The following is a 23,364-nucleotide window of genomic DNA, read 5'->3' on the forward strand; positions in this document are numbered from 1 at the left end:
GGGTGCAGGCTGGGGCTGGCCGTGTGGGATCTCAGCTGGGGCTGGGTGGGGGTTCTGGGAACAGGCTCCCCCGTCCTCTGTCACCGCAGCAGCTCCTGGGCGGGGGACCGGCCCCTCTCCGGACGCCATCTCCCCCCGGCCACGGCAGCCTCCTCCCCCGCGGGGATCAGGCCCCACTTCCGTGCTAGTCCCTGGAGCAGTAAATTCCCCTCCCCTCCCCTCAGTTAACCAGTGACGCGGGGCCACTGAGTCGCGGCCCTTGGCCAGCCCAGCCGATGCCCCCTGCCCCCCCCCCCCACACTCACCCGGCCCAGACGCGGCCCCAGGGTCCCCTGCCGGCGGCCCGAGGCCCTTGGAGTTCGGCTGCAGCTCGGACCGGCCCCGGCGAGGTCCCACGCGGGAGCCCCAGGCAGGGCCCAGAGCAGGGACCCCCCGGAAGGCTCCTTGCACAGCCCCCTGGTGCCGCAAGGGCTGGACTGACTCAGCCCTGGGGGTCGAGGGGTCCGAACGGGCCCTGCCCTGGGGGTGGCACATGTGGAATCAGCAGACAGTGGGGGTCCGTCTGACCCCTCACATGGCCCCGTTCTACCACTTTTGGGGCCAACACCCCCCCATGGGCGCAGCAGGGATCTGACTGCTCCCCCCACAATCCAGTAACGTGACACCCCCCTCGGCCCCTCCCACACGGCCCCAGCCTGCCCCTGCCCCCACCCTTGGCCCCTCCCACAGGGCCAGTCCCAGCCTGCCCCTGCCCCCCACCCTCAACCCCTCCCACACGACCCCAGCCTGCCCCTGCCCCCCACCCTCAGCCCCTCCCACACGGCCCCAGCCTGCCCCTGCCCCCCACCCTCAACCCCTCCCACACGGCCCCAGCCTGCTCCTGCCCCCCCACCCTCAACCCCTCCCACACGGCCCCAGCCTGCTCCTGCCCCCCACCCTCAGCCCCTCCCACACGGCCCCAGCCTGCTCCTGCCCCTCACCCTCAGCCCCTCCCACACGGCCCCAGCCTGCTCCTGCCCCCCACCCTCAACCCCTCCCACACGGCCCCAGCCTGCTCCTGCCCCCCCACCCTCAACCCCTCCCACACGGCCCCAGCCTGCCCCCGCCCCTCACCCTCAACCCCTCCCACACGGCCCCAGCCTGCTCCTGCCCCCCCACCCTCAACCCCTCCCACACGGCCCCAGCCTGCTCCTGCCCCCCACCCTCAACCCCTCCCACACGGCCCCAGCCTGCTCCTGCCCCCCCACCCTCAACCCCTCCCACACGGCCCCAGCCTGCCCCCGCCCCTCACCCTCAGCCCCTCCCACACGGCCCCAGCCTGCTCCTGCCCCCCACCCTCAACCCCTCCCACACGGCCCCAGCCTGCTCCTGCCCCCCACCCTCAACCCCTCCCACACGGCCCCAGCCTGCCCCCGCCCCTCACCCTCAGCCCCTCCCACACGGCCCCAGCCTGCTCCTGCCCCCCACCCTCAGCCCCTCCCACACGGCCCCAGCCTGCTCCTGCCCCCCACCCTCAGCCCCTCCCACACGGCCCCAGCCTGCTCCTGCCCCCCACCCTCAGCCCCTCCCACACGGCCCCAGCCTGCTCCTGCCCCCCCACCCTCAACCCCTCCCACACGGCCCCAGCCTGCTCCTGCCCCCCACCCTCAACCCCTCCCACACGGCCCCAGCCTGCCCCCGCCCCTCACCCTCAGCCCCTCCCACACGGCCCCAGCCTGCTCCTGCCCCCCACCCTCAGCCCCTCCCACACGGCCCCAGCCTGCTCCTGCCCCCCACCCTCAGCCCCTCCCACACGGCCCCAGCCTGCCCCTGCCCCCCACCCTCAGCCCCTCCCACACGGCCCCAGCCTGCCCCTGCCCCCCACCCTCAGCCCCTCCCACACGGCCCCAGCCTGCCCCTGCCCCCCACCCTCAGCCCCTCCCACACGGTCCCAGCCTGCCCCTGCCCCCCACCCTCAGCCCCTCCCACACGGCCCCAGCCTGCCCCTGCCCCCCACCCTCGGCCCCTCCCACACGGCCCCAGCCTGCTCCTGCCCCCCACCCTCAGCCCCTCCCACACGGCCCCAGCCTGCCCCCGTCCCCCACCCTCAGCTCCTCCCACACGGCCCCAGCCTGCCTCCGCCCCCCACCCTCACCCCCACCCACACAGCCAGTCCCAGCCTGTCCCCGCCCCCCACCCTCAGCCCCTCCCACATGGCCAGTCCCAGCCTGCCCCCGCCCCCCACCCTCACCCCCACCCACACAGCCAGTCCCAGCCTGCCCCCCATCCTCGGCCCCTCCCACACGGCCAGTCCCAGCCTGCCCCCCATCCTCGGCCCCTCCCACACGGCCAGTCCCAGCCTGCCCCCCACCCTCAGCCCCTCCCACACAGCCAGTCCCAGCCTGCCCCCTGCCCCCCACCCTCGGCCCCTCCCACACGGCCAGTCCCAGCCTGCCCCCCACCCTCAGCCCCTCCCACACGGCCAGTCCCAGCCTGCCCCCCACCCTCAGCCCCTCCCACACGGCCCCAGCCTGTCCCCCACCTCCATCTTTGGCCCCAGCCCTGAGCCTCCCCCTGTGCCCTAAAACTCTCATCCCCAGTCCCATCCCAGAGCCCTCATCCCCGCAATCTTCAGCCGTTTCCCTCGCTGCGAGCACTTCACCTCCCCCCAGATTGTGCATGTGCGCAGTGAATAGTTATGTGCACTGTGACGGCGCGTTGGGGGTCCCCCATCTCCTGCACCCCGAAATGGCACAAACAGACTGCACCAGCCGGTGGAATAGAGGAAGTTTATTGCCTCTCCAGGATACAGCACAGCACAGATGTAGTCTGGTCCCAGAGCTGGGCTAGGATGCCTCAGGCCCCCTTGAGATGGGGGAGACTGGGCCCCTAAACTCCAGCCCCTTCTCCTAGGCTGTCTCCTCCATGCTTCCAGCCAGCAACTCACTAACCCTCTTCCAGCCCTGCCCCCCAGCCAGGGCAGCATCCACCTTCCTTTGTTCCTCTCCATGGGGGGTGTCTGGCCCTACTGGTTTGCATAGTGACTCATCCTGTTTTGCTGGGTCGTGGGGGTTACCCCAGAGCCAGCCGCATAGAAACCAGCCAGGTACCCCCACTACATCACATGCACCAATACAGGGCTGCCGTGTGGCACATCTGCATATTGGTGCACATTGTGACGGCGCGTTGGGGTCCCCCGCCTCCTGCACCCCCGAAATGGCACGAACAGACCCCATCAGCCAGTAGAATAGAGGGAGTTTATTTCTTCTCCAGGATACAGCACAGATGTCACCAGGCTACAGGGCAGGCCTAGGATGCCTCAGCCCCCCTTGAGATGGGGCAGGGTTCTTGGCTTCTGTGACGGCGCGTTGGGGGTTCCCCGTCTCCTGCACCCCGAAATGGCACAAACAGACTGCACCAGCCGGTGGAATAGAGGAAGTTTATTGCCTCTGCAGGATACAGCACAGCACAGATGTAGTCTGGTCACAGAGCTGGGCTAGGATGCCTCAGGCCCCCTTGAGATGGGGGGAGACTGGGCCCCTAAACTCCAGCTCCTCTCCCTAGGCTCTCCTCCATGCTCCCAGACAGCCAGCAACCAACTAACTCACTTCCAGCCCTGCCCCCCAGCCAGGGCAGCATCCACCTTCCTTTGTTCCTCTCCATGGGGGGTGTCCGGCCACTGGTTCAACAAGTTTGGCCTTACCTCTGCCTAGTGAGGTTTTCCCTGCTGGGTCACCACATCCCAGCAAGTACCCCCACTACGTCACAGCTTCTAAACCCCCCAGCCTGTTGCTGAGGCTGCTTCCTCCATCCTCCCAGCCAGGAACTAACTCCCCCTCCTCCAGCCCTGCCCCCAGCCAGGGCAGCATCCCCCTTCCTTTGTTCCTCTCCCTGGGGGGTAGCTGGTCAGACAGGTCGAGACACCCTCTTTGCATAATGACTCATCGCCTGTCTTGCTCGGTGGTGCTACAGACAGCAGCCAGTGAGTTAGCAAGTTACCCCCCACTACGTCACACACATGACAAAATTCATTCTGCACAGGAGCATAAAAATGACAGGGAGCACAGGCTCTTCTTCCTGGTTCACTCCCGTCCTTGCCCACAGGGCAGGCTCCGGGGTGCTGGGCCGGGCCCCACGCGGGGCTGCCGTGGCAGAGGGAGGCCCGAGAGGGAGGGATACGCTCAGAGGCCTAACCAGCGCAGAGTAGAGCAGAAGAATGACTCCTCGTGTCTTGCTCACAACACACCTGTTAATGCCTCCCAGAATCATGTTGGCTTTCTTTGCAAGAGGCTGGAGGGAAAGATCCAGACTGCATCCATACAACTTAATGACTTATGCACAAATCATTTCTAAGACACCTGTCCTGCAGCATGTGAGTCCTCCAAAAGTTTCTACATAAACAGGAAACATTAGTAACACTGTTCCCAGCCCTTCTTCACTGGCACACCAATGTGCCAAAAACAGCATGAGAAAGTTTCTGCTGAATATTCCTTAGGGCTAAATCCCACCCCCCCCTCTCTCTCTCAAGCTTGACACAAAAGGAGAATGAATTCTCTCCCTGCCCCAAAGCGTGGAGCAGCAGGGATGTCACCTCACAGCTTCCCCTACGTCTTTATTGCTCGGGAATCAGAATCTGACGATTGCGTTTAAGCGGCAGGTCCATCGACTCCATCTCGATGGGATGCTGCACCAATTCCGTTGGGCTGGAATGTGCGGAACGCCCCTGTGGCACACATAGGACTCCCTTAAAGAACTCCAAAAGTCCTCCTCAATATGTGGTGGAGCTACATTGATCTTAGTGCAATTTGGATTCCTCTCTCCTTGCTGCCAGAGTAGATATTGGATATTCAATGGGGGAAAAGAATATTTCAGTCTACAGCCTAAATGTTACAGTAAGTGCACAGTTAGGAAGCTGGAAGTTACAGCTCCAACAAAGCCACAATTCAGTCTCAAGGTGCATAAGCATTACTAGACACGCGGTTCAATCTTATAACGTTGTATGATCTGCGCGTGACCGTGGTTGAGCCAGGCTTGGTGAACAGAGTCCCAACTTCGAATTTCTGGATCAAGGATTCAGTTCTCAAGTAGAATCTCACAGCAACCATCATTTTACCCACATTTTCTATGTGTTTTTGACAGTGAGCATGTATGTTGTACATCAACTTCTACGTTTATATTAAGGGGGTCTCCACAACACACTAGGTCAGTGTTTCTTCAACTTTTTAAGACTGAGGAACACCAAACAATCATCTTTTTTCATGGGGAACACCAAGGATTTTTTTGTTGAGGAAAAAAAAGAAAAAAGGAGGCTTGCTCCTTTAAGGGCAGCCATTCCCCAGGGAAAAGTTGTTGACAAAACAAGAGGCTTGTCCCTTTAAGGGTGGCCATTTTGAATTGTTCACACTAAGAAATGCTGCACTAGGTGCTTCCTACGTGCACTGTAAGGCAGGAGGCCTGATTTTCTATGGCACTGAGCACTTGCAGCCTCCCACTGACTTGAATTGGGGTCCTGGGGGCTTGGCACGTATGAAGAAAGTGAGGCTCTCAAAAAGCTTGGAGCACAAATGTGTGCAGATCATGCGTTATCAGAAGTGGAGCAGAAGTTAGCCAACAGCACGTGTGTGTTGTGCGATAACCTAGCCCGTTTAACATGCAACTCACTTGTCCTCGCTGAGAACCCCGTTCAGTGTCGCTTGTTCAGAGGAAACGCTCATGGAAAGCCAGTGGGAGGTTACACTACAGAGCATTGAACAGGCATCTGCTGCATGCATGAACTTTTTCAATGGCTCCTTCAAAAATGAAGGGCTGTGTCTGCTGTCTACACTGGCCGCTTGAATTTCCGGAAAAGCACTGACAATCTCATGTAAGATCGTCCGTGTTCTTGCGGAAATACTGTCTGCTCCCGTTCTTTTTCCGAAAGACTTTTGCGCAAAAGGGCCAGTGTAAACAGCATAGTACTGTTTTCTGCAAAAAAAGCCCTGATGGCGAAAATGGCGATCGGGGCTTTTTTGCGGAAAAGCGTCTAGATTGGCCACGGACACTTTTCCGCAAAAAGTGCTTTTGCGGAAAAGCATCCTGCCAATCTAGACGCGCTTTTCCGCAAATGCTTTTAACGGAAAACTTTTCCATTAAAAGCATTTCCGGAAAATCCTGCCAGTGTAGACGTAGCCAAGATGTATTATCACCTCCTGTCTTCTCAGCCATAAGGAGAGGCAGGACAACCCTATAGTCACGGCTTAAGACTAAGAATCAGGAAGCTCAGTGCTAATCATACCTCTGCCATCAACCACTCACACTCCCTTGGTCAAATGACTGCACTTATCCATACCTCAGCTCACACGCTTGTTAAAGAAAAACAAAGATAACGCATCCCTAAATATTTGGGAGGCTTAACTGATTCAATATTTGTAAGTGGCTTTGAGTTTCCCAGATGGATTATGCTGTAAGTAAGTAAAACAATATTGTTAGTTTTGATTCTGAGTCCAACTTTTTTGAGCAACTGTGTTACAATAGGGGCAATCTGCAAAAGTGAAAAACTGCCAGTACGTGCCGAATTTGACTGTAAACGCCTGGAATTAAAGGGCAGAACATCACTCAGCAGTAATTAAAACTGAAGAAATGACGTAATTCGATATCTGAATTTTGTCCCCTCAAAAGTTCGCTAATGTACACAGGAAAATAAAAGTAGAAGAAGTCAAAGGGATGTTTTTCAGTAGAGCAAGCAGTCTGTGAAATGCTTCAGGACAGGTTATCCTCTCAGTGAGCTGAAAATAAAGGGGACAAAGCATTGGATCAAAGTGTGGAGAGGGCGGATAAAGAAAAGTTATTTATTAGTTCCCATAATAGAAGAACTAGAGGACACCAAATGAAATTAATGGGTAGCAGGTTTAAAACTAATAAAAGAAAGTTCTTCTTCACACAGCGTGTAGTCAACCTGTGGAACTCCTTGCCAGAGGAGGCTGTGAAGGCTAGGACTATAATAGAGTTTAAAGAGAAGCTAGATAATTTCATGGAGGTTAGGGCCATAAAAGGCTATTAGACAGGGGGTAAAATGGTGTCCTTGGCCTCTGTTTTTCAAAGGCTGGAGAGGGATGGCAGGAGACAAATCGCTTGATCATTGTCTTCGGTCCACCCTCTCTGGGGCACCTGGTGCTGGCCACTGTCGGCAGACAGGATACTGGGCTAGATGGACCTTTGGTCTGACCCGGTACGGCCGTTCTTATGTTCTTATGTATGTTCTTACGATCACCAGGGAACCTGAAGAAAACCAAGCTCGCTTCTCAACAGCACTCCACAGCGCTGTTCAGGCTTCTCTGCCATCCACTTCCAGGTTGCCTAGCATCTTGCTAAAAGTCTCCCAATGCCTAGAATCAAGTCCACGTTCTACTTCAGTATCCAGAACGTTCTGGCCTAGCTTTCTCCAGGACATGACAATCTATCAGTCAGGAGACACAGCTACAATGCGACTGTCCCAATTCAAACACCGTAGAAGTTGCAGTGTAGACGGACCTATGTACCTACACTTTGGCTTTGGCCAAGCCAGAATTTAAATTATACAGTTAGATCCCATGCAGTTCCATTACAATTCTAGCCTTAAACATGGAGTTCTCTTTGCAGTAAGGCTGTGTCTAGACTGCATCCCTTTTCTGTAAAAGGAATAAGGGATCTTTCGGAAAAAGCTTTATTTTCTGAAAGATCTGCGTCTAGACTGGCGCTTTTTTCCGGCAAAGCGCCAAGCCAGAAAAAAGCAGCAGCCATGTTTATGCAAATGAAGCGGGGGGGATTTAAATCCCCGCTTCATTTGCAATTGCGATGTGTCTAATTTGCATCCCTTTTACGGAAAAGGGATGCAGTCTAGACACAGCCTAAAGTTGGGATGATAATGCTTAGTGCCCAGCTTTGAAATGTGCTCATAAAAAGCACTCTGGTTAGGATGGAGACCTTTTCCTTTCTATATTTTGTAAAGTGTCAGGTACACTTGCAGCACACTGAGAACAATCCAATGAGCAGTGCAACACCCGAAGCATCAAAATAAGCTATCAAGAAGGAAACTTGCAGGACAGTTTTATATTGCCTCAGAACAAGGACCCAAAGTGCATATGGAAAATGAAATCAATGTGTTGCCTTCAACAAAATATCTGGAATGAAATGAAAAACGCAGTTGCTACCAGCAACAAAAATCCCTGAACTGGCGCGTTGTGGATACTAGGGATGTTAAAATGAATTTATTGAAGTAATCGTGTACATTTCAACAGTTTCACACAGGTCAGCGTGCATGCAGGAAGCCAGCACTCACATACTGGAAGCCTGAGTGTAACGATAGCTCGAATTAGAGATCCTAATTTGAACTACCTAGTCCGTGACGCGTGTAGCCGCGGGCACGGTGTCCGCATTAATGGGGATTTAAAATGGCGGCGCCTGGCAAGATGCAAATGAAGCCTGGGATATTTAAATCCTGGGCTTCATTTGCAACTCCGGTTGCCTACATTAGCCTCCCTAGTTCAAACTAGGGTGGTAGTGTAGACAGACCCAGGGTGTCCTTTATCTCCCCTTCCTCTGGGGAGGAGGGGGAGAGAGTCCTTTATCCCACCTCCTCCTGGGGGGGAGGGGGAAGGGGCAGGACTCAAACCTGCCACCCTGCCCTCCTCAGGTGAACGCACTTTTACCTCCCTAGTGGAAATCCAGAGCATCCTGTCATCTCTGCGCAGGAAGTCTCTGCAAAGCTGCAAAGAGACTTCAATATATAATAAAAAACAGTGAAAAGAAATCAATGATTGTTTTCATATCAATTATTTTCCTTCTAACTCTGCCATCTCTTGTTGATGTCTAAAGCGGCGTTGCCCAAACTATGGGCCGCGGCCCAGTGCCGGGCTGCAGGAAAAAAACACCGGGCCTCAGCGTGGTTGCTGGGGTGTTCTGGGCTCTCAGAGTATCCGTGGGCACCGGGTCCGCAAAGCCCTTGGCCGGCCTGGGCATAACCTGCAGCCCGATGTTCCGGCTCCCGGCAGAGGCGTAGGCTAGCTAAGGGAGGTCGGGAGCGGGGGAGAGAGAGGAGTAGGAGGAGGAGGGGACAGTGTAGACAGCTGGCGTTTGCTTTTGCACAAAATCTTGCCAGTCTAGATGCACCCCCTATGTCAGGATGGGTCCACAGTTCTTCCCGGCTCGTGGTTCCTTGCAAGGCTGCCTCTAGGATCAAGAGCTGAGCTGAAGACCAAGAGGGAGTCGGCCACATGGAATATTTATCTCCCTTCCTGGTCTCTTCCAAGCTGGAGACAGTCACATGGTCAGTGGCCAGGCACCTAGATTCCTTCCCAGGTGGGTCTCTGGTACTTAAGAGACCGATTGTCCCTGGAGCCTTGCTAATTAGCATGTCCATAGGCTGAGCCCATCGCTCCACCACACACAGAGAAACTTCCCGTCTCCACACAGAGTAATGTCTATAGCTCCACACACAGACATTATACAATCACATGAAGAGAATATTCAGACTCAGTGGAAGGTGAGCTTTTGTTTGACACCTCACATGGCCCCGTTTGTACCCACTTTGGGGGCAAACACCCCCCATGGGTGCAGCAGTGATCTGGCTGCTCCCCTTAAACTCCGGTAACGTGACACACAGGCCGGCGTGTTCTCACAATAACTTCAGACACTGTTTGCTGGCTGCCCGGGTGGGGCCTCACCTGCCCTGCAGGGCTCTGCATTGACATGGGAACTGACATTTAATCTCCAGGAAGAGCCGCGCGCTCCCCGGCCCGCCCTGGCTCACCACACTGGCGCTGGAGCCAAGAGGCGCCGGAGAAGCCTTAGAACAGGGTTTGCAAACGGGGACTCGACTGGCTGGAACGTGGAGGCTCCTCGTGGGGCCGGGACATTTGCATGACGGTCAATATTTGGAGAGGAAAGTGCATTGAAATGAGGCTTCCCGGGAATATTTGCTGAGGGACTGAGGTTTCACTTTCGGCTCCCGCGGGGCCTTCACACCCCTCCCCCGTAGTCTGCAGTGGCAGGGGATTTCTGACCCGGGATCGGGAAACCCCAACCCCGCCCACAGCTCTCCGCTGGAGACAGGACCCCGCCGAGGCAGAACACTGTCCCTGGCGCGCTCCAAACGGGCCCCGGCGACGGAGAAACCCTGAACGGAAGTTTGGGGGTGAAATTGCCGCCCCCCTGCGAGCTGCTCTGTGACGCTGTTGGGCTGGAGCCGCAACAGGCAGATCACAGCCGCCCTCACTGTGCGTCGTTGCCCCAGTTAGGTGGAAATTGGCCAAGTGAGGAGTCCAGTGAAAATTCTGGGTGCTGCTCATGTGCATGTCTGGCGTATGTGTGTGTGTGCATGGGGGCTGTGTGTGTGTGTACACGGGGGCTGTGTGTGTGTGTACACGGGGGCTGTGTGTGTGTGCATGGGGGCTGTGTGTGTGTGTACACGGGGGCTGTGTGTGTGTGTGTACACGGGGGCACTGTGTGTGTGTGTGTGTGTGTGTGTGTGTGTGTACACGGGGGCTGTGTGTGTGTGTGTGTGTGTGTGTGTGTGTGTGTACATGGGAGCTGTGTGTGTTTGTCTGTGTGTGTACATGGGAGCTGTGTGTGTGTCTGTGTGTGTCTGTGTGTTTACATGGGGGCTGTGTGTGTGTGTCTGTGTACACGGGGGCACTGTGTGTGTGTGTGTGTGTGTGTGTGTGTGTGTGTGTGTGTGTGTACACATGGGAGCTGTGTGTGTGTGCTCCAGGGACTTGTAAGCCGGCAGCTTGTCCCATCCCAGCATGGGTTTGTGAAGAACAAGTCATGCCAAACTAATCTGATAGCTTTCTTTGATAGGATAACGAGCCTTGTGGATAAGGGAGAAGTGGTGGATGTCATATACCTAGACTTTAGTAAGGCATTTGATACGGTCTCGCATGATATTCTTATTGATAAACTAGGCAAATATAACTTAGATAGGGCCACGATAAGGTGGGTGCATAATTGGCTGGATAACCGTAGTCAGAGAGTTGTTGTTAACGGTGCTAAATCCTGCTGGAAAGGGATAACAAGTGGAGTTCCTCAAGGGTCTGTTTTGGGACCCGTACTGTTCAATATCTTCATCAATGATGTAGATATTGGGATAGAGAGTACGCTTATTAAGTTTGCAGATGATACCAAACTGGGTGGGGTTGCACCTTCTTTGGAGGATAGGGACATAATTCAAAATGACCTTAGCAAGTTAGAGAAATGGTCAGAGGTAAACAGGATGAGGTTTAATAAAGAGAAATGCAAAGTGCTCCACTTAGGAAGGAACAATCAGTTCCATACATACAAGATGGGAAGCGACTGTCTAGGAAGGAGCATGGCGGAAAGGGATCTAGGGGTCATAGTGGACCACAAGTTGAATATGAGTCAACAGTGTGATGCTGTTGCAAAAAAAGCAAATATGATTCTAGGTTGTATCAACAGGTGTGTTGTAAGCAAAACTCGTGAAGTCATTCTGCCGCTCTACTCTGCACTAGTTAGGCCTCAGCTGGAGTACTGTGTCCAGTTCTGGGCGCCACATTTCAAGAAAGATGTGGAGAAATTGGAAAGGGTCCAGAGAAGAGCGACAAGAATGATTAAAGGTCTAGAGAACATGACCTATGAAGCCAGGCTTCATGAACTGGGCTTGTTTAGTTTGGAAAAAAGAAGATTAAGGGGGGACATGATAGCGGTTTTCAAATATCTAAAAGGGTGTCACAAGGAGGAAGGCGAAAATTTGTTCCTCTTGGTTTCTGAGGACAGGACAAGGAGTAATGGGCTTAAAGTGCAGCAAGGGAGGTTTAGATTGGACATTAGGAAAAAATTCCTAACTGTCAGGGTGGTCAAATATTGGAATAAATTGCCAAGGGAGGTGGTGGAATCTCCCTCTCTCACCCTCTGCCTCCCTACTTGGCACCAGAGGGGATTTCTCTCTCACCTGGCATCAGGAAGTTTTAAAGAGCAGAAACAGAAGAACATGGAGGATACCCGGCCCTGGCCACAGCTCCCTCTGAATCACCCTCACGGCTGCCAGTTTGCATCTAATGTCTGAGCTGCTTCTCCAGCATCAGCTTCCAGCCCTGGCTCCGGGTGCGCCCTTCCTGGTGGACGACAGAGCTTCTGCCGCCCGCTGGGTAGCTCCTGAAAGGCCCCGGTGCACCAGAACCAGACCCCTGTGTCCTTGTTAACAAGCAGACAAAGCGCCCTCGGCCCCTCACAGTCGGACATTACCCCGCGTCCTCCAGCCATGTCCCTCGGCCCCTCACAGTCGGACACTGCCCCTCCTCCAGCCATTTCCCTCGGCCCCTCACAGTCGGACACTGCCCCTCGTCCTCCAGCCATTTCCCTCGGCCCCTCACAGTCGGACACTGCCCCTCCTCCAGCCATTTCCCTCGGCCCCTCACAGTCGGACACTGCCCCTCCTCCAGCCATTTCCCTCGGCCCCTCACAGTCGGACACTGCCCCTCCTCCAGCCATTTCCCTCGGCCCCTCACAGTCGGACATTGCCCCTCGTCCTCCAGCCATTTCCCTCGGCCCCTCACAGTCGGACACTGCCCCTCCTCCAGCCATTTCCCTCGGCCCCTCACAGTCGGACATTGCCCCTCGTCCTCCAGCCATTTCCCTCGGCCCCTCACAGTCGGACACTGCCCCTCCTCCAGCCATTTCCCTCGGCCCCTCACAGTCAGACATTGCCCCTCGTCCTCCAGCCATTTCCCTCGGCCCCTCACAGTCGGACATTGCCCCTCGTCCTCCAGCCATGTCCCTCGGCCCCTCACAGTCGGACATTGCCCCTCGTCCTCCAGCCATTTCCCTCGGCCCCTACAGTCGGACATTGCCTCTCCTCCTCCAGCCATTTCCCTTGGCCCCTACAGTCGGACATTACCCCTCCTCCTCCTCCAGCCATTTCCCTTGGCCCCTACAGTCGGACATTGCCTCTCCTCCTCCAGCCATTTCCCTTGGCCCCTACAGTCGGACATTACCCCTCCTCCTCCTCCAGCCATTTCCCTTGGCCCCTACAGTCGGACATTGCCTCTCCTCCTCCAGCCATTTCCCTTGGCCCCTACAGTCGGACATTGCCCCTCCTCCTCCAGCCATTTCCCTCAGCCCCTCACAGTCGGACATTACCCTTCTCCTTCCAATCCCTTTCCTGGCTCTTTACTGCTCCTTCTCCAATTTGTCAACAAGCTCTTTAAGAGGTGAACCCCAGAGCGAGATGCAACCTCCACTGTGCAGTGTCAGCCTCCCCCGTGCCACACAGAGAGGCGAAACCCCCTCCCTGCCTGACCCACAGAGCAGGGCTAACTGGGCAACTGTCCCTGGGCAGGAGGTCAATCATGGGGCCCCCGGGGCCTCTACTGGGACCTGGGTGGCTCCCACTCTGGGAAGGGGGGTGAGCAGTGAGGAGTGGCCAAGCCAAGGGGCGAGCGGCACCGGATGACACAGGAAGCTCCGTGGGGGGTATTGCTGTGGGGAGGAAATGCTCTGAGCAGGCAGGGCTGCGTATCCCCCAGGATAGTCCTTGCTTAACATGCCGTTAGACGGCGGAACTCACTGCCACAGGATAGCGTGAGGTCAGCTGCCTCGCGGGGTTCAGCGGATGAGTGGACATTTCCAGGGAGAGCGCGAACATGCCGGGATCCGACCGTGCGGATAACCCTGTCCCGGAGCCCCGCCCCGTCAGCCCTCCTGCTTCAGGGCATGGGCTGGTGCTGACCACGGGGGTCAGGCAGCATCTTCCCCAAAGCTGGTTGTGGCCTCGCCGCCAGTGCTGGGATTCTTGCCCCATCCCACAAGGCCCTGCCGGGGACTGGAGACGGGCTGCACCGCCCCGGTGATCCCCACTGAACCCCAGGCTGGAGGGGAGGCAGCTGCCCTCCGGCCCGGGGAGGCGGCCGTGATGGTGGCCACAGGTGGGGGAAGGACTCAGCTTCGGGCAGAGACCCGGGCTCCTCACCCGGTGGCTCTGCCTTGGAGCTCACCCTGACAAAGGCTTCTCCATGGTCCCAGCTTGGCTGCCGGCCAGGCCCCGAGTCTCTGTTTGCTCTGGGTGCGGGTCCACGTTTGCCAGCTGGGCTGATTTGCATCTTCAGCATCCTCCCCTTCCTCCCCCGCCCTCCATGTAGGGCAATAAATACCCTGGAGAGCCAGCGCCCTGCACAGGCTGGATCCGACCCTCAGCGCTCCCCGCCAGCTGCCCAGACGGACGGACGGACGGGTGAGTCCCTGCCCCTCCCGGCCCTTCTCCTCCGTGCTGGGTGCTGGGCAGTGGGAGATACCTGAGCCCTGGGCCGGAGCTGCCCTGTGTGTCACTGGGGCTGTCTCAGCCCCTCCCTCCCCACAGCGCGGCCCCGGCACCCTGCTGAGCACCCCCCACCCGCTCTGCTCCCAGGCCCCTGCCCTGCTCTGTGCTGGGAGAGTGGGGGAGGGGACGGTGCTGCCAGGCTCTTGGGGACCAGTCCAGAGAGCTCCCCTGCCCATGGGGGACTCTGAGCCTGCCCCTCGGGGTGGGAGATGGATCCCCAGGGCCCTTCCCCCTCAGCCAGGCCCCTCAGCAAACATCCCCAGCTCTGAAATGCTCCCCCATGAACTGCCCCATGGGAGGGGGGAGGGTGGCCCTGGGGGTGTCTCGGGCTCTCCTGGCCCATCTCCCTTGTGTGTTTTCTCCCCAGGGGCAGCGAGAAGATGGGGCCAGTCGCCTTCATCACCCTCTGCCTCCTCGGCTGCCTGGTCTGCAGCCCCGCGCTGGCAGGTGAGTCCCGGCCCGGCCCCTCGAGCCTGAGCCCCCGGGGGCGGGTCGCCGTGGTAGGAGCTGGGACGTGGCTATGAGAGCCATGGCCCGTCTCCTGCTGCTGGGGTCCCTGCCTGGGGGGCCCAGCCCCACGGCCCCTCCCAGGGAGGGGGGAGAGGAGGAGGCTGAAATGCCCCCTGGGGTCGGCTCTTCCCCTGGGGATCGGGTGGGGCTGCCCTGGGCAATGTGCGCTCAGCCCCTGTCATCGACGGGTTCTGTCCTGCCCCCCGTGTTCCCCCTGTGGGTCCCTCTCAAAGGGCTGGTTAGGGCTCTTCTCCAGCCCTGGCGTCTCCCCATCCGCCCTCTGACGCCAGCAGGGCCGTCCCATTCCCGGCACATTGTGCCTTTGTCCCACAGACTGTCCTCCCCCACTTTTCCCCCCTTGGCTTATGAGACGGTCGTGCGAGACAGGCTCAAAAGCCTCACTGGAGTCCAGCTCTACCGCATCTACCGCTTCCCCCAGCCACAGGGCTCCGTACCCTGCCAACGGAAGCCACCAACGCGCTCTGACAGGGTTTGTTCTGGACAAACCCTGCTGACTGTTCTCTTCTACGCGGGGGCACACTGGTTGCTTACTGTCTTTCTGGGCACTGAGGTGAAGCCGGATTCCCCAGATTGCCGTTATTCCCAGTCTTATAGCTGGGCCCTGTGCTTGCCCTCTTAGAGCTCTGCAAGCTCCCTCCTTTCAAAGATAATTGCTAATGGCTCAGCTGTCACCTCAGCTATCTCCTGGAGAGTTCCCGGATGCATTTCATTAGGCCCTCGTGGCTTGAAGACATCCAGCTCGTGTAAGGATTTGTCCCACTGACAATCGAAAGACAAAATTGTTGTCCAGGTGTTAAAACACACAACCCAAAATACAGAAGCAAGGGCCGGTGTGAACCCGGCTGTCTCGGGGGAAGCGCCCTCCTGCCGACAAAGCTAAAAACGCTCTGTGGGGTGGAAGGGTTTTGTTGGCAGGAGAGCGCCTTCGGCCAGCACCCTGCGGCTGCGCTGTGTGACTTCCGGTGGCAGAAGGGTAGCGGTCCAGCCGTGCCCCTAACGGCGCCGCAGCGCAGACGCACGCCGAGCCACTCGGTTCTTTGCCAGCTGGCGCGTCAGCCCCCGACTCTGAGCGGTGCTCACTGAGCCAGACGCCCTCTGCTGCGAAACCCCAGGGCACCGGGCCCGTCGGCCACTGCCACGGCTTCAGCTGCTGCCTGACCCCTCCCTGCACAGCGTCCCCTCCCCCGCCTCGTGCCCCCTGGTCCCTTCCCCACCTCCCTAGGCACCTCTCTCCCTTCCCTCCTCCAGCCCTGGGCCCCTCTGCTCGACCCCATGGCCCCCCCAGCTCTGCCCTTTCCCCTCCCCCCAGCATGTCTGCTCCCACAGTCCTGCCTGGCCCCGGGGATGGGCGGAGAAACTCAGGCTGGCAGCTCCCAGGAGCCAGCGCTGCTGCATTTCCCCCTTCCTGGCACTGGGAGCCCTGGTGCTCCTGGGGCAGAGCTACCAGCCCGACGATACTCGAGCACCGGGAAAGCGAAGGTTGGTCTCAGAACCAGCCTCTGACCAGCTGCACCCAGCAGCCCCACCCCCCCTACAGCCCCGCCCCCCCTGCAGCCTCAGACCCCCCCTGCAGCCCCGTCCCCCCCGCAGCCCCGCCCCCCGGCAGCCTCAGACCCCCCCTGCAGCCCCATCCCCCCCGCAGCTCCGCCCCCCCAGCAGCCATGCCCCCCAGCAGCCCCGCCACCCCTGCAGCCCTGGCCCCCCCCTACAGCCTCGGCCCCCCCTGCAGCCCCGCCCCCCCTGCAGCCTCAGAACCCCCCCTGCAGCCCCGCCACCCCTGCAGCCCTGGCCCCCCCTGCAGCCTCAGAACCCCCCCTGCAGCCCCGCCCCCCCTGCAGCCCTGGCCCCCCCTGCAGCCTCAGACCCCCCCTGCAGTCCCGGCCCCCCCTGCAGCCCCAGCCCGCCCCCCTGCAGCCCTGGCCCCCCCTGCAGCCTCAGACCCCCCCTGCAGCCCCGGACCCCCCCTGCAGCCCCGGACCCCCCCTGCAGCCCCGGACCCCCTGCAGCCTCAGACCCCCCCCGCAGCCCCAGACCCACCTGCAGCCCCGGCCCCCCCCTGCAGCCCCGGCCCCCCCTGCAGCCCCAGACCCACCTGCAGCCCCGGCCCCCCCCTGCAGCCCCGGCCCCCCCTGCAGCCCCAGACCCACCTGCAGCCCCGGACCCCCCCTGCAGCCCCGGCCCCCCCTGCAGCCCCAGACCCACCTGCAGCCCCGGACCCCCCCTGCAGCCCCGGACCCCCCTGCAGCCCCGGACCCCCCCTGCAGCCCCGGACCCCCCTGCAGCCCCAGACCCCCCTGCAACCCCAGACCCACCTGCAGCCCCGGACCCCCCCTGCAGCCCCGGACCCCCCTGCAGCCCCAGACCCCCCCTGCAGCCTCAGACCTCTCCTGCAGCCCCGGCCCCCCCTGCAACCCTGTTCCTTCCCCCTGCAGCCCCAGCCTCCCCCACGTTACCTGAACTCTAGGAAAGAACAGGTGTGGTGTGAAACAGCCTCTAACTGGCCCCCGGCATCCTCTCCACAGGGACACAGGCCGGGTTCTGTCCCAAAGGCTGGAAATCCCACCAAGGCGACTGCTACAAATACTTCCCCCAACGGAGAACCTGGCAGGAGGCCCAGGTGAGAGGCTGGAGGCAGCGGGGCTCAGAGCACTGGGTGTAGGGGTTGAGTATCGGGGGAAGGGTGCTGGGCGGGGGAGGGGTGGGTTGAGTATCGGGGGAAGGGCGCTGGGCGGGGGAGGGGTGGGCTGAGTATCGGGGGAAGGGTGCTGGGCGGGGGAGGGGTGGGCTGAGTATCGGGGGAAGGGCGCTGGGCGGGGGAGGGGTGGGCTGAGTATCGGGGGAAGGGTGCTGGGCGGGGGAGGGGTGGGCTGAGTATCGGGGGAAGGGTGCTGGGCGGGGGAGGGGTGGGTTGAGTATCGGGGGAAGGGTGCTGGGCGGGGGAGGGGTGGGCTGAGTATCGGGGGAAGGGTGCTGGGCGGGGGAGGGGTGGGCTGAGTATCGGGGGAAGGGTGCTGGGCGGGGGAGGGGTGGGCTGAGTATCGGGGGAAGGGTGCTGGGCGGGGGAGGGGTGGGCTGAGTATCGGGGGAAGGGTGCTGGGCGGGGGAGGGGTGGGCTGAGTATCGGGGGAAGGGTGCTGGGCGGGGGAGGGGTGGGCTGAGTATCGGGGGAAGGGCGCTGGGCGGGGGAGGGGTGGGCTGAGTATCGGGGGAAGGGTGCTGGGCGGGGGAGGGGTGGGCTGAGTATCGGGGGAAGGGCGCTGGGTGGGGGAGGGGTGGGCTGAGTATCAGAGCACTCTAGTGAGGCAGGATTTCCTGTTACACAAGCCATATTGTCTCTGTGCTGCTCTCACCAGCCCCGTGCACGTGTAACACCCCTCGTGCCCCCCAGTCCTGTGCTTGCACGCTCCAGGCTCACACTCGCCCTGGTGTATCACGGCACCGAGCGCTCCCAGGCACTGGCTGGTGCCTGCCCCCTCCGAGCTGCTCAGCCCGGCTCCCAGGCTCTGTGCCCAGGGTGGGTGGGGCCGGCTCGCTGGGCCCTGGACGGGCGCCCTGGCACTGGGCTGTGTCAGTCACACGGGGCTCACGGCAGCCCAGCCCCCCAGCCTCCCAGTCCTGCCGCCTGCATCACTATTCACTGCCCAGCCCCCCCCCCAGGCTGCACCCGCAGCGATCCCCCCCCCCCCGAGAACGTGGCTCAATCGCCCGGGCGGGAACAGGCCCTGGGGGCGGCTACGCAGCAGCAGACCCGGGGCTGCCCCGTCCAGACGACTCGGGCGCCCGGGGCTGGGGACTCGTCCGGGCGGGGCCGGGGAGCGGCTCAGGGCCGGGTGGGATCTCCAGGAAAGCCCTTCCCGCGGCGCTGCCCCGTGGCCTGTGGGGCCAGCGCGGGGTCAGGACGTCCTGGGACCAGCCAGCGCCCGGCAGAGCCCGGAGCCAGGGCCGGCCCAGAGCCAGGGGAGCTGTGTCTGTGCCCAGAGCGCAGGGGGCCAGGCGGGGGTGGGGGCAGGCTGCTCTGCCTGCTCCTGCCATTGGCGCTGGGAGGGAGGGGCGCTACCCCGGGGGGGCCAGGCCCCAGGCCTGTGCTGGACTTGCCCCTGCTGCTCCCTGGGGGGCAGAAATGGGGTAACCGGCTTTGTCCCTTCTTGGCCCAGGCCGAGTGCCAGGAGCAGGGCGCGGGAACCCATCTCGCCTCCATTCTCAGCGCCGGAGAAAATAACATGGTGGCCGAATACGTCAGGCAGAACCCGGGGTCGGGTTCCGTCTGGATCGGACTCTCGGACCCTTCGGAGGTGAGTGCCCGGCGCCCGCTCCGCCTGCGGCCCCTCCCTCCCCTGGCTCTGTTCCCTGCTCAGTGGGGGGCTGTTGTGGGGTGGGGGGGTCCCACGAGAGCAGGATCTCAGGTGGGACGGGTGAAAACCGGCTACAGCCGCCTGCGATGTCAGTCCCAGGGTCAGTGCCCAACACCCGGCACAGAGCCCAGCCCGCTGTGACTGACATCCATGGTGACACTCGGCCCAGGCCTGTTGGGCTCCGACTGTTCAGCCCAGGCCTTGAGTCAGTCCCTGCCCCCGACCCGAGACGAGACGTCTAGACGAGGGCTACAGCCTCCAGGGATTTAAGTCTCAGGATCAGAGCCCAACACCCACCGCCGAGCGCAGCCCAGGGCCGGTCTGTGGGTTCTCTGCTGGGCCTGGCCGGGGGGGTCCCTGGCCAGAGGCTCCTCAGCCCCCAGCCTTGTAGGGGACACTCGGGGTCCCAGGAACCACCAGGCACCGGCTCAGAAACGTGTGCGGGCGGAGGCGGATGGTTCTGGAAGCCTTTGGGCTGGCGGGTGCTGGAAGAGAGTCGTGGGGCCGCGCCCGTCGGGGCGGCGCTCGCTGGAGGGTTCTCGGCCGCGCTCTGCATCGGCTCCTGTGCGTCCGGGACCCGGCTCGCGCTCGGGGCCAGCGGGGCGGCTCATCAACACGAGGGGCGACGCTCTAGCTGGTGACCTTGGGAGTCACGGGGTCTCCTCTCCTTTGCCTCTGCAGAACCAGTGCTGGGGCTGGGCCGATCGCTCCCCGGCCAAGTTCATCGCGTGGGATAATGGACAGCCTGGCGGCCAAACACAAAACGAGCGATGTGCGGTGTTAGAAGGGCCAGGTGAGCCAGCAGCTCAGCCCCTCTCCCCCCCACTCCCTGCCCCGCCAGGGCCCTGCCTCGCTCTGCCCAAAGCCCTGAGACTCGGATCCGGCTGCCCCAGCAGCTGCAGGGCCAACCCCAGCTCCTCTGTCGCCCCTGCCCCAGCCGGGGAGAGCAGTCAGGGGGGTCCTGGTCTGACCCGCTGCCCCCAGCGCCCCAGGCCTGTTCACGTCTGCTCCCGTGACAGATGGGAGAGATGCACACATGCATGCACACGCACAGACAAGGTGGGCCCAGTCGGGCTGCTGTGACTGGACGGGGACAGAGTCAAACAGCAGGAGAACCCGCCCCCCGGGAGCAGGGCGCTGAGAACGGCCCATGTGCCCCACGGAGCTTCCTGCGGCCAGCCCCAGAGCAGGGGGAGCGGTGCCCGAGGGAGGACCGTGCTCTGCGCACGGCAGGCCGGGAACCCGGGCTCCGGGCAGGGACCGCACGGGGCTGGGGAGGGGTTGCTGTCCGGCGGGAACGGCCCAGCCGTCTGCACTCAGGCCCGGTCTCTCTTCTCCCCCTAGATTTTCAGAAGTGGCACGATTATCCCTGTGACCAGAGGTTCCGCTTCGTGTGCAAGCGGGGATCCTGCGGGAGGCAGCTCCTCCCCGCACCCGGGCAGTGAATCGGGTCCCTCCGGCGCCCCTGGTGCAAGGTCCCTGCTGCGGAGCATCTCTGTGTGACGCTGCCTCCCCCCGCCCCCTGCTCCCCCCGTGGCCCCCACACTCGGCTCCGCAACCCCCGCGCCGTGAAATAAACGTCCCCTGAGCATCCAGTTCTGAGCGTGTCCCTCTCTCTCGGGCCTCCCTCTGCCACGGGCAGCCCCGCGTGGGGCCGGGCAGCACCCCGGGACCCGCCCTGCGGGGGGGACGGGAATGAACCAGGAGCAAGTCCAGGCCCTCTGGTAACAACCTGGGCCTTGCCCCCCTGCCCTCAGTACTGCCCCAGAGGGGCCCTGCAGCCTGCCCCGCGTGCACACGCTCCCCTGCCGGGCAGGGACATGTGCCAGAACCCGCTGAGCACAGCTCCTGCCTCCTTGCCCGGCCCAGCCTCCGAGAAGGGGGGTCTCCTCGCGCTCGCCCGGCCCAGCCGCAGCCCCAGGGTCCCAGGCCGGCGGCCCGAGGCCCTTCGAGTTCGGCTGCAGCTCGGACCGGCCCCAGCGAGGTCCCACGCGGGAGCCCCAGGCAGGGCCCAGAGCAGGGTGCTTGCACGGGTCCCCTGGTGCCACAGGGGCTGGACTGACTCAACCCTGGGGGCGCGAGGGGTCCGAACGGGCCCTGCCCTGGGGGGGCGCTGACCCCCAGGCGGGGGCGGGGAGAGTGGAGGGAGGGGCACATTAGGGGCGTTGCCTGCCTGGCATCGGCAGTGCCAGGGGCAGGGGGGTGCAGGCGTGAGCAGGGGATGGGGCGGCTGCTGCGGGGAGCGTTCCTGTCGCCTGCGCTGCCCGGCGACCGCGAGGTGTTTGGGGGCCCCCCTCCGATTTCCCCCCAGCCCCAAGAAGCCCCACTCCCTACCTCCAGGGACAATGGAGGTGGAACCATAGAGCTGGAAGAGACCTCAGGGGTCATCAAGTCCAGCCCCCTGCTCTAGGCAGGACCAGTCCCAACTAACTCAACCCAGCCAGGGCTTTGTCAAGCCGAGACTCAAACACCTCTAGGGATGGAGACTCCACCTCCCTAGGGAACCCAGCCCAGCGCTTCACCACCCTCCTAGGGAAATAGTTTTTCCTAAGATCCAACCTGGACCTCTCCCACCACAACTTGAGCCCATTGCTCCTTGTTCTACCATCCCTCACTACTGAGAACAGCCTCTCGCCAGCCTCTTTGGAACCTCCCTTCTGGAAGTTGAAGGCTGCTCTCAAATCCCCCCTCACTCTTCTCTTCTGCAGACTAAACAGACCCAAGTCCCTCAGCCTCTCCTCGTAAAAGGGGAAAGGGGATTTGTGTGCAGCCATCTTAGGTTTGTCAGTAGCAGAGCAAGAGTCAGGCTAAGTCTGTGGCCTAGCAGCGCGAGAACTGTAAGAAGCTGCCTTTGCCTCTCGCCTCCTGTGACGGCGTGTTGGGGTCCCCCATCTCCTGCACCCCCAAATGGCATGAACAGACTCCCCCAGCCAGTAGAACAGAGGTAGTTTATTGCTTCTCCAGGGTATAGCACAGCACAGATGTCATCTGATTACAGGAATTGGGGCTAAGAGGCCTCAGTGCCCCCCTTGAGATAGGGGAGTCCCAGTCCCCTCCGCCACTCCTTCTCCCCAGACAGGAACTAACCACCTCTCCTCCAGCCCTGCCCCCCCGGCCAGGGCAGCATCCACCTTCCTTTGTTTCTCCCCATGGGGGGTGGCTGGTCAGACCAGTTTGGAGCCCCCTTTGCATAATGACTCCCCCCTTCCCTGCTGGGTCTTGCTACAGACAGCAGAGGTCACCCACAGCCCTAACAAGGTCGTCACAGCCCCGCTGGTTCTCCGCTCTGCCATGGCCAGCTCATGCTGCCGCTGCCTCTCTCGATCTTGACGCTCCTTCTCTCGGTCCTGGCGGTCCCTCTCTCGGTCCTCTACTTCCAATTCCTTTATCTGCAGCTGGATCTCCAGCCGCCGCAGCTCCGCTGGGCTGGTCCCTGCCCTGTCCCGCGGGCCCCCCCGGCCTCCCCACCCTTGGACCCCCAGCCGGCTGCAAAATCTGCAGCCGGTCTGTTTCCGGACCGCGCCCAGGGAACAGCTGTACACACTAGTGCTCCACGCTTTGCATTTCCCCACCCTCGTGTCCTGCCCCGATACAAAGTGGCGGGACTACCTCAGACCTATAGAGGGTGGGGAACCCCGATGGGCCAGCGTTTATTCGACCTTAATTCCGCGGCCCATCGGGGACATCAGTTGGCGGCTCCTTCACGGGGCCGTGAGCACGGGCGTGTACTTGGCGCGGTTCACCCCTATCCCAGACACCTGCCCCTTTTGCGGCGTGAGGGAGAACCTGGCGCACACCTACCTCGAATGCGCCAGGGTGCAGCCCCTATTCCGGCTCCTCCAGAACCTCTTATTGAGGTTCTGGCTGCACTTTTCCCCTCACCTTTTCATTTATGCACACCCTATCCGTGGCCCCACAAAGTCGCGAGACCCCTCGTCAGCTTGCTCCTGGCCTTAGCGAAAGCTGCCATCTTTAATAGCAGGAGGAGGATGCTAGACGAGGGGGTTCTCTGCGACTGTGGGGCCTATTTCCGCTCCTCCCTCGTGTCACGAATCCGGACAGAGTTCCTCTGGGCGGCGTCCATTGGCTCCATCGACAGCTTTGAGGAGCAGTGGGCGCTGGCCGGGGTTCTCTGCTCGGTGTCCCCATCCGGCTCCCTTATTTTGAACCTCTAGCCCGCACTTCTTGACCCTTTAGTCATTATTTGTCCCAAGC

The 23,364-nt window shown here is 61.1% G+C and overlaps 1 protein-coding gene across 2 annotated transcripts in view; it reads left to right on the forward strand.

Annotated features, from left to right (window-relative positions):
* The window catches only part of LOC112547409 (C-type lectin-like), a 46,554-nt gene extending 25,816 nt beyond the window's left edge, over positions 1 to 20,738 (forward strand). The window contains exons 1-6 of one of the 2 annotated variants that reach the window (XM_075916724.1): positions 13,517 to 14,179; positions 14,634 to 14,713; positions 17,320 to 17,414; positions 18,952 to 19,089; positions 19,831 to 19,942; positions 20,494 to 20,738. In XM_075916724.1, coding sequence (XP_075772839.1) covers positions 14,647 to 14,713; positions 17,320 to 17,414; positions 18,952 to 19,089; positions 19,831 to 19,942; positions 20,494 to 20,594 — 513 coding nt within the window. In that variant the 5' untranslated portion in view covers positions 13,517 to 14,179; positions 14,634 to 14,646 and the 3' untranslated portion in view covers positions 20,595 to 20,738. Of the gene's footprint in view, positions 1 to 13,516; positions 14,180 to 14,633; positions 14,714 to 17,319; positions 17,415 to 18,951; positions 19,090 to 19,830; positions 19,943 to 20,493 lie in introns of those variants that run through there. The other variant, XM_075916723.1, reaches the window with a different exon arrangement.
* Positions 20,739 to 23,364: the final 2,626 nt, after the last annotated feature.

Source organism: Pelodiscus sinensis, unplaced genomic scaffold (assembly GCF_049634645.1).
Source record: "Pelodiscus sinensis isolate JC-2024 unplaced genomic scaffold, ASM4963464v1 ctg58, whole genome shotgun sequence".
In the NCBI taxonomy this organism is placed as follows: Eukaryota; Metazoa; Chordata; order Testudines; family Trionychidae; genus Pelodiscus; species Pelodiscus sinensis.